Below are 14,066 nucleotides of genomic sequence, written 5' to 3' on the forward strand. Positions count from 1 at the left end.
AAAGGTCGCGTACTCTCCGTGTCTGCCTTTTCACCACAGAAGAATATGGCTGTATGAAGTTTCTGCTCGACCAACAGACGTGTTCCTATGTTTCAGAGCTCGGTGTTTGCCAGTTCGATTCATATACAGACCCAACAGCCCCATCTCGTATCTTCGGCACTCACTCCGACATTCGCAGCTGTGACACAGGATCTCAAAACAAGATACATCTCCTTTATTTCTTATCTTTAGAACCATGTCCTTTCCTTTGAAATCTATCGTGCGCCTCACCATCCTTGTTTTTCTCATAGCCATCGTCTTCATAGATGATGTAATCACTCTTCTCGTTAACACGGTCAACGTGGAGACTCCGATTCTTGAGCTTATGCGGGCATGGTCCCTATGGGCTGAGAGATTTCGTCAGCGCGCGCACGAATCGATGATGCAAATGCTTCTCCGCCACGGCTGCACAGTCTTTTCTGCCGCAACGCAACTCTTCGGCGACCTGGTATTACTTGCTTGCTCTCCCAACCGGACATCATTAACACACATCGGCAGGATTCTACCTATATTATCTCCGTTGCAAGCGAACGCATGCCAGAGCCCATCGCAAGCGATCTCATCGATCTCCTCGTCACTATGGCTCGTGTCTGCAATTGCATAAAGCATCTGGGGAAGATGATTTGCATGTTCAGCGGACGTCTCTACTTCCTGGCATCCCTCTTGCTTCCGTATCTACGATCACATCTTTCAGCTGAGGCTATACTCGTGTTGAAGCTCGTATACATCCTAGTCTTAGTCTTTCTTACATCTCAGGTAACAATCACTGGATGGAACTTACTCAGGGTGATCACTAGCTTGCTGTTTCACATGTCACTCGCGACGAGACCATTATCCTCAGTACCTAGGTAGGCTCAGATCTGTCCGACTACTAGCTCCATCGCATCTAATCAGGCTTAGTGAATAGCACGAATAAAGATAATAGCGCATCTTGCTGAGGGTGCTTTTGAAAGATCACAGGAGTCATCACGTACTTTGTTAACTGGATAGTCTCAACCAGGAAGTGCAAGAGATAGTGAATAAATAGGTATCATGGAGCTGAAAGCTCTAGGACATTCGAAACTTGTCCCTCTGACCGCTTGTACCCACTGCTGGCGGGCAAACCTGTAGATAAATAAAGGCATTCTGCTCTTTGCTTGCATGTGCACATGAGTTTTCTGTAGCTTAACCAATAATGTGTTTTGCAATCCTTCTTTCCGCTCTTATCATCTGTCTTGCTTGGGCTATACAGCACAAACTTTACGCCTTACTTCAGTTTGTCGCTAATCTTTTCGAACTCCTTGGTGCCTTGCTAGAAGGAATAGCTAAACTCCTTATGAAGATCTGCGGCATTACGATTAACGTTGCTCGCGCCGCCCTTCTAAGCCCGCAGGTAGCTCTCTTCACCAACTACACGAACGCCACTATTAGAAATATCATGTCTATCCCAGCATGGTCGACAAAACTCCTCTTCTCAAACTACATCCAGATGCTTAATGATCAGCCCAATGTTCCCAGTCAACACAAGGAAATGGAACACGCCGCCACGAGTGCTGCTCAGAAAGTGCTGACACAGTGCCACGGACGAACGCGAGAGCAAAAAAGGTGCAAAAACCGCAAGTTATTGCTAGAGGGAGGTCAATACGACTGTGGAAAGCATTCTGGTTAAAGAGAATGTAATTCGAGGAACTGTATCTCGAGACTGCGGATCTTCTTGTATTGATGTCTACTCTGTGTGAATATCGTCGATTGCTGCGAAGATAGTCGTTGCAGGTATGCAACATTATCCTTGACTCTACGTGCTAATAGCTTGTCCGCAGGAACAGCAACATGACGAGAGATCAATTCTTGGCGTATCCCAATGCGCAACCAACGCTCCAATATTTGGATGTAATGTATATGTGTACATATGACATGGTGATGGTGGTAACTCAAAGGGACTCTGGACGCTGAATCGAGACGGTATTCGAGGTGTAGGGCGGGTACAGAATGCGACAGGGCGTGCTCTAGGTACGTTTACACCGAAGTCGACCCACATATGCCTAGGTGCACATGGAGTCAGCTTGAGGGATTGCAGTCGCAAGGGGAAACAGATAAGACGTACAACTACCAGTGCTCTTGCCATTTTATTGCCCATATAACCAAAGCACCTTGGAAGGCGGTTTGCTGGAGCCATGCTCGCTCATGGAGAAATCGCTCTAGATCTTCGGGGTCAAGGTAGCGCGTAGCAACAGAGGTCACTATCTGGAAGCAGGTAACGACAACAGCTAGCCAGAGCAAGATCGCATTGCAGAGTTGCCAGAGTTGCAGACGCCAGTGAATACGCCCGCTAGTGAAATATGGCTTTGCTAATGTAGCCAGAAGTATGATAGCCAGAAGCAGGTGCAGGGAAAGGAACATTCTGGCCAGCTTTAGCTGGCACGAAGTGTGCCGTGTTGTTTCCCCCTTGAGGGTCGGCTGCCTAGATTTACGAATTCTGACTGTGCGCTTAGTCAGTGCTAACCTAAAGTAGCCTAGAAGTGATGTATGTACAACATACCGCGGGAGAAATAGAGCGAGGTCCGCCTTGAGTACCTGCCATTATTTTAGAGCAGCTGACCACATCGCTGCTGCTGCCGTTCTCCATGCTCACGGAAGGTAAGGTGACGATGGAGGCGCGTATGCAGTTGTTGCTAGGGTGGGCATGGCCGCTGCTGGTGGACCGCGCTAGCGACCCTGGAGTGAAAGCACGCGAAAAAGTTCGTTCTCACTTGGAAGGTCTAGAAGAAGAGCGTTTGCTTCATTTGGCTCCTGATTTGACTTCACATGCAATCTTTCGATCATTTACGTCGACCAAGTCTAATTGTAATCCTTCCATTACATTACCAGAAATCACACATGGCTATGAGCCCTATTTACCTATTTATCGCTGTGGCAGTATCAATTTACATGAAGAATAGCGATTTCGGTAGATTCGTTTTGTACCACATTTCAACCAGTCGGCCAGGCCGGCTAATCGAAAAGTGCTTGTCTCGCTGTATCAACAACATCAAAGCAGTAGCTAGCTTGTACGCCAATCAAATCTGGACAGGTGCAACTCACTTCCTCAGTTCACTGTTCATTCGCTATGCGCAACCTTTTTTTACCAAACTCAACCAAGCCTGGAATCTGTTCATGGAACTGCCACAAAGAACCGTCAATATGATATTAGGCCCGGAGAAGTGAGATGATGAAGAAGATAGCCTTATTATCTGGAGCATGAGATACTGCTAGCACATCCGAGGGACAAATATAATATACTGGCCAATCTTGAATGGGAAAGAAGACGGACACTGTTCGAGATTACCCTCTAATAGGCTTTCATCAATACGACGACCATCTGGCTATGTTTGATATAGGAAAAGGCTCGAATAGAAAAGTCCTATCTTCAAAGGTGCTGATCATAATGAAGAGTAAGTCTATAGCATAGTGCGTGCTCAAACACCTCTCAAAAAAAACAATCAAACAATTAGCAGCGCTTTGCTTCACGAATGTAGTCAGGTCTGGTTGATCCAAAAATGACCAGGTCGTCTGAAGTGATCAGTGACGACCGCATAGCAAACTTTCTTGCGTGAACATATTACCCATGATACTTCTGTTAACACTCCTTCATACGACACCATGGGTACGGATGATGATGGTCGCGGCCAGAAGCGAAAGCGACTGGTCACACCTGAAGGCGACAGGAGCATCCCGTCACTACAAGTTCCCAAGGCTCCACGAGGTCGTGCGTTTGTGACAAGAACTAACGACCACGTTCAAACGGAAATTGGTACACCAACAAAACAAAAGAGCACTAGCGATTCTTCAATGGATTTCGAGGACTTCGCCGGGCAGCCGCTCTTACAAACCGAAACTGAGGTCCTTGAAATGATCGAATTATTGGCCGCTCTTTTGGTGAAACACGACACGAAACCCACTCATCTTTTGACAGTACATTCAGGAATGGGCAGGGGAAGGTTTCACAGCATAGTTGAACTGCTGGTCTGTGCCCAAGGTGGTGAACGGGAGGACTGCCCTATGCCTGCCGACTCTGGTGTCCAAATAGCTCAACGCATCGATCACAAATCGGATCTGTACACACACATTGCATGTTACGATCTCATCGTAATGACAGAGCAGGGAAACATGCGTCAGTGGGCGGCGGACTGGGCAGACCTACTTACGTCGGGGGGCAGGTTAGTGATCGACCTAAGATGGAAAGAAGGTGACAAGAGCTGGACGGACGTTGCCTATCGCTATGCGACTATGGCATCGGAGATTGGGCTGCGATTAGACTATGTCAACGGCTGTTCCTTGGAATGGGGTCTGGCGCCAGGAAAAGCTTTAGGGCAAGCTTCGAAAGATGTCATCGCAGACCAGTATTCTGGCATTGCTGATCAGTGGGGGCTCGTCAATGCTCATTGCCCTAGGCTCCAGCTTGAGTTGAAGTGGCGCGCCGCCCGTCTCCGACAAAATCTCACCGTAGACAACATTATCGCCTTGTCTGGTCGCATGTACGGTACGTTCAGCCGGCTGTAGTTGCTGTGGAGCCATGAAATGATGACGTCAGAAGAGCGCAGTGATCAAAGGACACGATGTTGAAACGTGGAGTGAAGACGTGATCTCACAAAATCAATTCATAGGTAGCTACATTTGCCTCGAACTCTTCTCTACTGCCATAACAGATAGGCTGAGGTATTGATAACATTCAGATTCCCTCTAGCCTCTTGTGAAGAATGTTTAACCATGTCTATGCTCGCGCGGATAGCTGTCGAGCCATCTGAGGAGCTCCTCCCGTTGTGTCTCGCTCACGTCGACACGACCGTAGATTAAAAGGCACGCTCGACGCAAGTCCGCTCCTTGGAGTATTTGCTTCTCTTCCGCGTATAGCCGGTGCGTATCGGGGTCGTTGGTTCGTAGAGGTATTTGGCGACAACTAAACAGAGGCTGGTGTAGCCTGAGGCGTTGGAGAATGGTCTGTTTGACAGGATTCGAGATGCTAGTAATATTGGCATTCGGTCGGAGGTCTGAGATGACTAGTTGAGCGAGTACAGCGTCGTGATCGTCTTTTAGCAAAGTCACAAAGTCGTCGAGAGAGGTGTCTGGTGGGGGAGGGCTATACTGAAGTCGGTCCCACATCTTCTCGCAGAAGGACTGTAATTTGGCCCCACGGTCGGCGCAATTAACGCTACATAGCTCTTGATATAGACTTTGCAGCAGTTCGTCGACGGATTGAGGACTAGCTGAGATGCTAGCGGCGGCCATTAGCGCGATGGTGTGCGCATTCAAGCGACACGAGGGGTGCGGCCTACTAGGAACTCCGACGCGGTGCACGAGCCATTCTGACGAGTGCAGCTTCGATACTGGCCCAACAAGGTCCGACTTCGCAATATGGAGAATTCAGTTCCTTCTCCTGCCGGTCAAGGCAAACAAAAAGGGCGCCCGAAACCAGCATACAAAGCGCACCTCAAATTACGCGACATTCCCCTTTCGCCCACCCATTTCTGGAAGCAACCGCTTGGCGAGTATCTAGCCCAGCAAACCCGCGACAAAACGTATGACGGTACGAATGATCGCGATCTCACCGTGAACGAGATCGACGCGTTGGCTTTGAATGAGATTGCTGCAACAAAACGCCAGGGTTTCTTCCTTTTCCTACCCAGCCGAGTCAGCTGGAGTCATCAGACTTATGAGCCAGAGAGCCGTGGCCCAAGGCCAGATGACATACGGTGAGTCGTCGCGGTATGGATGGATATTGCCGTGCCCGTCTCGCCTGACAGAGTAGCAGATCATCAATCCCATCCTTAGTGTTCATGCGATACACTTGGAGCACGTATGCGCAGAGTACCTTCTTCCAGAGCCCTCATCGGGCGCGCTATGTAGCCTGCGATTTCCAACTGAATCCTCCCCCGAAGCCGACACCCTTGTACTGCATTCAGGTCGCTTCTGGCTCTCGCTATCCGCTCTATACCACGACGCATACCTCCTTTATCCTCTTACGATCAGATCCACTATACTTTGGTAGCGTTCAGGACCTAGAACCTGTCATTGGCCGGCCAAAACGTCGACCCAAAGGATCTGATTCAGCGCACCGCCTGGCTCAAGTCCATGGAATCTGGCAAGAACCGTCAGCAGATCCGCAGCTACAGCCATTTGCCTACACAAACCTACAAGATATTTACGACGCAATCGTTACCACTTGCGAGTCTACAGTTGCTTCCTCCAGCATGACCTCGGGTGCATTGCTAAATCTTCTTCCTCGAGCTCTATATCCGGAGGCTGGGACAACACTTGGTCATGGTACGGCGGTCCTCAGCTCTCGGACCGGTGGTCGTTTGGATCGTAGCCAACATACGGAAGCATCTGTCTAAGCATTTTCAAGCTACGCTGCGGTGTTCGCTATGTAGTACGGGTCGATGGTCCCTATACGCGTTGCGATACGCCGCTAAAGAGATGGTGCAATGTCTCAGCAACTGAGACAATGTCCTGTATAAGCACCACGAACCACCAGCAAGGGAAGCCAGTTCTGTCTCTACATCCCCCTCCACCTCGTTCTTTCCACACGGAAATGACGACTTTTGCGGAGATGACTCCTCTTTCCACCGCCTCTCACTCTAGCACTTTGCTACAGCCAAACTTACGCCACGTTACATATGAAGCTCAACCTTCTTCGTTCAGGCGCACTAATATGCAACGTCGCGTTATAAGATTAACATTCGCTCAGCTTCTTGGCCGTAACTGCTTTTCTTTTGGCTCGTCAAGATCGAATGACTATCAACTTCCTTTATCGGATGAGGTCGCACCACATCACTTCATCATGTTCTTCGACTTGAATGACAGCACACTGTACATCAGGAGTACATGTTCACAAGGCATACTCATATCTTCAGACTCTCACGAAAAACTTCGGACAGAGGATTGTGATACACCTATTGCCATTGTGCCATCTATGCGACTTCAAATTGGCACCATCAAGCCGCTTGTATTTGAGATCGCAACTTACACATCCCTCAACTGTCAGGATTATGCAGCCGAACTCGTGAATTACTCTACCACTATCGGACAACACACGCTCATCAGCTCGATCTCAACGCTTGAACGGCGTGAACAGAAGAAACGTCGGGCTAGCATCACCATACAGGAAGGAGGAACCACGAAGCGTCAGCGCTGCGCTGAACCGATGGGGTGCTTCTCACGAATTACACAAGCTCTGCTTTGGGCAGTCTTCTGGGAATGATTGGAACAACCGGCGGTTAGCCAATCCACAGCCGCTTCAATCGTACTACCGTTGGGTTGAATGGCTGAGTGTGTAACGTGTGACTGATCGAGAGCGGCCTATCATTGACCTCAGCAATAAAAGGCGTAGCACCACTCCATCTTCTCGCTTTCTCACCTTGCCCCTACGGTACTATGAGCGTCGACCATGACTGCCCTTTGACTGTTATCGATACCTTTGTCTCGAACCGATACGGGACTTATTTCGAAGCCGAAATCTTTGCTTCGTTAGTTGATTGTCCTTTCGTCATCCGGGCTTTCGAATTTGCGCTTGCTGATGGCGCGTTATACGCTACGGAGAATGCCCAAGTCTCCTCTGCGACTTTCTCGGAACGCTTCTGGACACTAGACGAGGAGGTTCGGATTACGCGCAACTCTACAAGTCACCACAATCGTATTCTTGTACCTTTCGACATAAAGAGCAGCCTTGGTAGTTGTGCGGAGAACCATGTATATATAACCACAGTCAAACAGCGAACGAGAGTAGGGTTTTACATCGCCGTATGCGCAGCAAACCCCAATTACGTCGAGGTCTTCCCAAATCAGCGAAGTGGCTTAGCCCATTCTGACACACGCAAAGTCGCTGTCAACCTGTCCAGGAAGTCATACCTTCCATCATCAGCATATGGCTCGCTGAGTCCCTGCAATGGCCCTTATCGGATGCCACTGGCCCTACTGCCTCAGGCGCTCGAATCACTCCAGCGCTGTGCTCGCGGTCAAGGTAATTATGTCAACCCTTGGACTCTCGTTCAGTTCCCAGGCTGGAAGCCGCACATCGAACGCGGAAATGACATTCTTATCCCAGCGGAGAATTCGCAACACTACACGTCTTTTAAAGGAGTAATGGAGATCTGGAGGTGCATCCGTATCGCAAAGAGCCAGTACTCTCTGCCTATAGATTTTGAGCTTGTGCATCTACAACCTCGATTGGCCGATTTTAAGATCCTTGTTCCCAATCAAACACAGCCACAGCGCCGCCAGGTCTTCATTCAGTATAAAATCGATGGTATCTACCGATCCCCTACGTCACCATTGGATAAGGTTGCCATTGCGCGAAATTCACGGAAGGGTCGCTTACGCCACTATTTCACGGACTCTGAGCGGTATGCCTTGTTACGCAAGTTTGATCCCATTGTTCGTGCTAATGGGCCTAGATTTGACTTTTTGTTCTACCAATTTGACTATCAAAATCATCAACGAGATTCATTCACGAAGTTCTTCTTCCTGCCTGAGAGCGTTATGCCGGATGAGTTTTACATCACAGATAACAAAGAGGCGAATTTCAATCGGGACGAGTTCAGACCATACTGGATTGAAATGGATACATACGGAAACTGGGTAAAACGAGTATACGATATCATAATCGGGACGCCACAACCTCGACACGCAGGCCATCGGCCTAGTCGACGTTTGGTAGCTTCAGAACAGCCCGCAGCGGATCCGCCGCAGTTGCAGTCACAATCACAGTTGCAGCCAACAGTTTCCCCTGTTAACCACGTCATGGCCTTTCACCAGAAGCTTTTTGATACGTTAATGGCCCAATGCGCTACCCACTTGCAGGGTCTAGTCGTTGCCCTATCACGCTCGGATCCTCTCGGAGATTATGCCTACTGTCGATACGCGTGGACCACTGACGAACAGGAGACTTTCCTCAACCATCGCCGTATTCCATGTACCATCACGCAGCTCCCTCACTCTACACCTGTAGTACCATTTATGTTGTACACCCGATCTCGAGAAGGTACATCACGTGGTCCGATGCTCACTGCGACCGAGTTTGAGAGACTTGACATCTGCCGTCAGGACCGGCTACTCATCTTCGACCTCCTCGGCCAAGAAGGTCATGATTTGTACGGTCCTCTTCTTGTTGTCCCTTCAGATGATGTCCGTCCAACTGCAGAGCAACGCGCTCTCTTCAAATCTAACAGAAGCAAAGACAAGGACCAAGAATTCGAGGGCCGGGCTCCTTTACTCGCAGAGCTCCTATACACTCGTCATAATCCTGTAGACTATGTTGTATCAGCTGGCGGACCACTCGTCTTCGAAAAGACAGGTTATTGGAATGAGCTTTGGAGTCTACTTAACACTTGTTCTGGTACCGACAACTTTGATCATCCGCACAGTCACCAAAGACGGCCAGATGACTACAGGGTCACAGTCCAGGAACTCCACCAGAATCTCGCTGATAGACATGCGTTCGTTGACATCGAGCCGTCATTCTACGAGCGAGTTTGGGAAGACGATGATGAGCGAGACCTCTAGCAGACTAGATCTACTTCAATGTAAGGCTTTCATCCCAAACATACCTTGATAGAAGGCACTTACTTTGTACCCGGTCCTTGATGTTCGACCCCTGGTTAGGTCATCTAAAATCATTATTTTTGCTGTTTCGATGTCTGGGTAGATAGGAATTGCGTGTTGTAATCTCCTGTTGCTTTCTACAACGTCATCCGTTATTTTGCAATACCACAGCTTCTTCGCTATTGACCGAGACGATGCGCAGTACTAAGGAGGCACACGTGGTCTTGTTTAGTATTACGAGGTCTCGTTCTTTTTCGCCATCTAAACAGCTTACTCGTGTATAAAGAAATAAATATGCCCTGTAACTTTCTCCATTGTGGTCTTAACAACCTACAAAACATGCAGTACGGAAGAGCTTCGCACTTGGAACAAACACCAGTGTCAATGTTTGGCAAATGTTTATGACTTTGGTACATTCTCAGTCGGCAAGGCAAATTCTAGCATACAAGACATTCTATTTCCTATCTCCTCAAGGGCAGAGCGTAAGCACGGAGCTAAAGAACGCGATGACAGGAGAATCAATAGCAAAAGAAAGTAAGTGGCATTTGTGAATCTGCTGCAGGCAACAACTCTGGGGTAGAAGCATTTTCGTATCCTTATGCTCTCTCACCTATCGTCACATACATTCACATATAACGACCTCTCGTCTAGCCTAGACAGAAGTACAGCGAGTATAGCATCTTCCAGTCGTCTAGCTACCATCCTCACAGGCACCCGAATACCCACCTCGATAAGGACAAGTCGATATCTAAGTGTCCTCAACCTTCAGCCCGATATCCCATAGCACAGTGAGCACAAGGCAAGCTTGACCTAAACCTCGAATTCCGGCTGGATGGCCTTCAAAGTAGAACGAACACAGATGGAATAAGAGAACAGAGTATTCCTGAATTAATAGTCCTAACTCTTGGCCTGAATCGATATCATGGTAAGGAGTGATGAGAAGAAAGCCCTAAGTCCTGGAAACATTCACTATTGAGATATCAAACCAAAGACGTATCTACCGTATGTGCTAGGTGTATACTCACGATAATAAGTTCGTTCCATCATGTATCCCAGTATTGCTCTCACCAAAATTTCACATCGCTGCAACATGTAAGATAGTGCACACCTCCACATCGTATCATCGCATTGCGCACGATCAGGGAAATTTGGTTAGCTGTATTCAAGATAATGGAGTTTATAAAAAATGCAGCATACACGAAGGCAGACTCTAGTATGAAGATATACATACTACGTCAACATACCCATACCATGCAATCACATCACCGCACCATAGGAACCGATGTATATTTATTTAATATTTTAAATTGTTTTGTCATGTACTTATCGTTTCTAATATAGATATAAATATGCGCCTTCGAAAAGAGCGAATGCTGTGAAATATGCCGAGAAAATGCGACTGTGAAGTCTGGCAATCTAGATCGCTTTAACCATGCGATACGATGCAAATTGTGTAGCAGTATGCGTGCGATGTGGAAAAGAATGCCTTTTCATCGCCGATAAGAAGAAAATGCACCAATTGATGGAGTTAAAAAAAAAAAAGTGTAGCGGTCAGCGCTTGACCGTCCTATGCTCTCCATTATGCACATAACGCCAATAACCCATGCGCCGACCCATGCTAATGCTTAAAAAACTGTCAAGAGCGAACATGTGAGTTGGGAATGGGAGAACGAAAAAAGTGCACAAATGCTGACTCCCGCTCTCTCTCCGCTAATACGCGTAAAATCATACCACGGTACGAAAGAGAAAAAAAAAAAACGACGAGAAAAAAAAATAGATGAAAGGTACCCGCCTCGGAAATGTCTCGTGGGCGCTCGGAACCAGTGCCGTCCAGTCGAATCCAGTCCAGTCCAGTCCTATCCAACCCGAAGGCATTCTTGCTCGATATAAACGTGTAACACGAATTTCCTGTCGTACCCCCACTGTTGCGCGCGCGCACACTCAGCACTGTCTGTAAGCGTCGGCGAGACCCGGCATTGTGGAACTGCCGAGTGGGGTGTGCCTTGGAAAATACCAAAGTTGGCATCGTGAAAGCATGTCCCCAGCTTTTTTTGCGCGAAGCGAGTGTAGCGACCGGTAACAGGTATTCACCGGATGGTGGGTGGGTATCGACCGTTGCGCAACAACGGATGGAAGCATGCGACTGTGACGTTTATCCGCGACGTGTGTGTCGTGTGTCGTGTGTCGTGTCGTGTGTCGAGGTCACGCGTTCCCGATGAACCACCGAAACGTGCGTATCGCCGAGCGAGCTCGCGCGGCCAACCTTCCTGCGACAAACCTGCTCTTTGACTCTCCTGACCTGACGTTGTTCGCAAAGGATTCGGCAGCACGTGCAAAAACCCATGTCAATGTCTCCGCCAGATCATCCACCCACTCCAACGGTGCAGCCGTGACGTGACCCTGTACCAAGACCAGGAATTCTTGCTCGACGGCGCGGAATCGGAGGCTCCACTAGAACCCGGTCCGCTCGCGCACTATACCGCGGCAGGTGATGCGATCCTCAGAGAATCTGAACCCGGGATCGACTTCGCCAATGCGCCCACCAATGACCAAGGATCGAATTTCGTGCATTGCGATGCGCTACGTAGGTGGAGCTTTTCGCGACACGCACATGCATGCAGCTCGTCTCGTCTCGGTTCGTGTCGTGTCGTTGTCGTGTGAACGTATCGAGGGTACCGTACCAAGACCTGCGTGCATGCCCAACCTTGGAAGTTATTGACGCAGCCGAATGCCGCTGCTACGGCCTGATGGGAACTCTCTAACCATGGTGCATTCACACGGCAACAGGAGTCCATCTAAGCGGCACACCGCTTGGGCTGTGAACGGAAGGTGCCTTGCTAGACCCGGGCTTTCTTGGCGGTAACCAAATACGTGCCTTGCCGACGGCCTTTGTGTCGAGCTTGCCCACGCGGCGCATGTTCATTTCGAGCACAATGACACGCAGAAAGTCGCTGTTCTCGCGAGGCTCGCGCTGCCGGACGGTAGGTGCGTCGTTGGAAAGGACTCGTCCTGCTTCGGAAAAGGGATCCGTGGCGCGACTCCGGCGCGACTTTTGCGATCGACCTCGGCGTTCGTAAGTCTGCATTTGGATCATCGGCGCGTGGGGTTCGGCGTCGGCATCGAGAGTGAGGGAGTCATGGAGATGCATTGACAACTCAGTCGCTGAGATTGGCGCAGGCTGTGGATTGAGGTATCGTCGTAGTTCTGGTGATGGTAGGCCTTCGACGTGTTTTGGTCGCATCTCGCTTGTGTAGTTGGGTGCCAGCAACGACCGAGTAAGGAAATCATCTGGCGGAACACTGGGAGCTGTGAAGTTTGAAAACGATTTCGCAGCGGACTTGAGCGCTTGAAGTGATGCAGTCAAGTTCGACTTGAATGACCGGAACCGCTCGTTCGAAGACACTGGAGTGACGGGTTCGCTAATGCTTGTCGAGACGATGTCTTCGCATTCATCAGGACCAAAATGTAGTAGCGGGTGGTCCAATATGCAATCTTCTTTAGGTGGTGATGAGACAACCTTCTCTCGGCGCTCAGGCAGTGACTTCCTGCCAAGCGAATCTGGCGTACTAAGGTTATCCCAATGTGATGCGAACGACGGGTCCTCGAAATCCAAAGAAGGCGGCATAGTGGATATTGAGTCGCTCGAGATGGATCTTGAGGTCAGGAAAGAGCCCTTCTCGTGCTCCATGCTCAAGACGCTGTTATATTCATCGTCGGATTCGTCCACGCGACCAAGTAGCAGGTCCATGGGCGAGCCGACAAGTGAAGGCGGAGTGTCGGGATCGTCCTGCTTCCACTCCTGTATCAACTCGTCCATGGATATCCTCCTGTCGGTTGTAGTACGTGGTCGTCGGCGGGTGGGCATCTTGGGAATGGCGGTAACGGCTAGCAAGGGTGCAACGGCCGGTGGTAGGGCTTTGGCATCATGGCTCTGCAAGTTGCGTGCAGGTCTGCCTCCATTCTGTCCTCTCATTCTCACAGTCTGTGTCGAAGTTGCTGACTTGAGAGGTGTTCGAGGCGGGATGACGACAGGTTGGGTGATAGCGGCTTCGCTATTCGAGATCGACATGTTCTTATTCATAGATTGCGTGTTGGTTTCCACTGTGACAGGCATGACACTTCTCGGTGAAGGACTGGCTCGCGCTCGCGTGCCCATCTTCTCGGACTTTGATCTTGTACTGCGTGGTGGAGATGACTGGAGGTAAGGAAAGGACCTTGGCGAGTACATCATTATCGTTGGCTTGGGCCCTGAAGGCGTTTCCCCCGTGACTAACAGCTTGGGTCGATCCAGGTACGGCTGGTGCTGGCTAGGCTGGATGTGACGTGCGGCCGTCGGATTTCTTTACGTTATTGCTGGTTGGCGATTGGATGGTGCTGCAAGGGCAACATCAGATTACAGGGTATGCGTGTGCCGAAGATCGCCGACGCACTGTCGCACACAAGATGGAGAAAGAAAAGGAAGTGAATATGTT

At 49.5% G+C, this 14,066-nt stretch overlaps 6 protein-coding genes across 6 annotated transcripts; 4 read left to right on the forward strand and 2 right to left on the reverse strand.

Annotated features, from left to right (window-relative positions):
* Window positions 1–1,213: 1,213 nt before the first annotated feature.
* On the forward strand, window positions 1,214–1,687 carry AA0111_g2763 (hypothetical protein; the record flags this gene model as incomplete). The annotated part of the gene is made up of 1 exon (XM_028648570.1): window positions 1,214–1,687. The coding sequence occupies one exon, from the start codon at window positions 1,214–1,216 to the stop codon at window positions 1,685–1,687; it is 474 nt and encodes a 157-aa protein (XP_028509547.1).
* Window positions 1,688–3,657: 1,970 nt separating this feature from the next.
* Window positions 3,658–4,557, forward strand: AA0111_g2764 (hypothetical protein; the record flags this gene model as incomplete). Its single annotated transcript, XM_028648571.1, has 1 exon — window positions 3,658–4,557. The coding sequence occupies one exon, from the start codon at window positions 3,658–3,660 to the stop codon at window positions 4,555–4,557; it is 900 nt and encodes a 299-aa protein (XP_028509542.1).
* A 201-nt stretch (window positions 4,558–4,758) lies between these two features.
* Window positions 4,759–5,283, reverse strand: AA0111_g2765 (hypothetical protein; the record flags this gene model as incomplete). The annotated part of the gene is made up of 1 exon (XM_028648572.1): window positions 4,759–5,283. The coding sequence occupies one exon, from the start codon at window positions 5,281–5,283 to the stop codon at window positions 4,759–4,761; it is 525 nt and encodes a 174-aa protein (XP_028509541.1).
* Window positions 5,284–5,409: 126 nt separating this feature from the next.
* AA0111_g2766 (hypothetical protein) lies at window positions 5,410–6,389 on the forward strand (the record flags this gene model as incomplete). The annotated part of the gene is made up of 2 exons (XM_028648573.1): window positions 5,410–5,747; window positions 5,807–6,389. 2 exons carry the CDS (start codon window positions 5,410–5,412, stop codon window positions 6,387–6,389), a joined length of 921 nt encoding a protein of 306 aa, XP_028509544.1.
* Window positions 6,390–7,428: 1,039 nt separating this feature from the next.
* Window positions 7,429–9,555, forward strand: AA0111_g2767 (hypothetical protein; the record flags this gene model as incomplete). Its single annotated transcript, XM_028648574.1, has 1 exon — window positions 7,429–9,555. One exon carries the CDS (start codon window positions 7,429–7,431, stop codon window positions 9,553–9,555), a length of 2,127 nt encoding a protein of 708 aa, XP_028509543.1.
* Window positions 9,556–12,367: 2,812 nt separating this feature from the next.
* AA0111_g2768 (hypothetical protein) lies at window positions 12,368–13,825 on the reverse strand (the record flags this gene model as incomplete). The annotated part of the gene is made up of 1 exon (XM_028648575.1): window positions 12,368–13,825. One exon carries the CDS (start codon window positions 13,823–13,825, stop codon window positions 12,368–12,370), a length of 1,458 nt encoding a protein of 485 aa, XP_028509550.1.
* Window positions 13,826–14,066: the final 241 nt, after the last annotated feature.

Source organism: Alternaria arborescens (genome assembly GCF_004154835.1).
Source record: "Alternaria arborescens strain FERA 675 chromosome Unknown contig_5, whole genome shotgun sequence".
Lineage (NCBI taxonomy): Eukaryota > Fungi > Ascomycota > Dothideomycetes > Pleosporales > Pleosporaceae > Alternaria > Alternaria arborescens.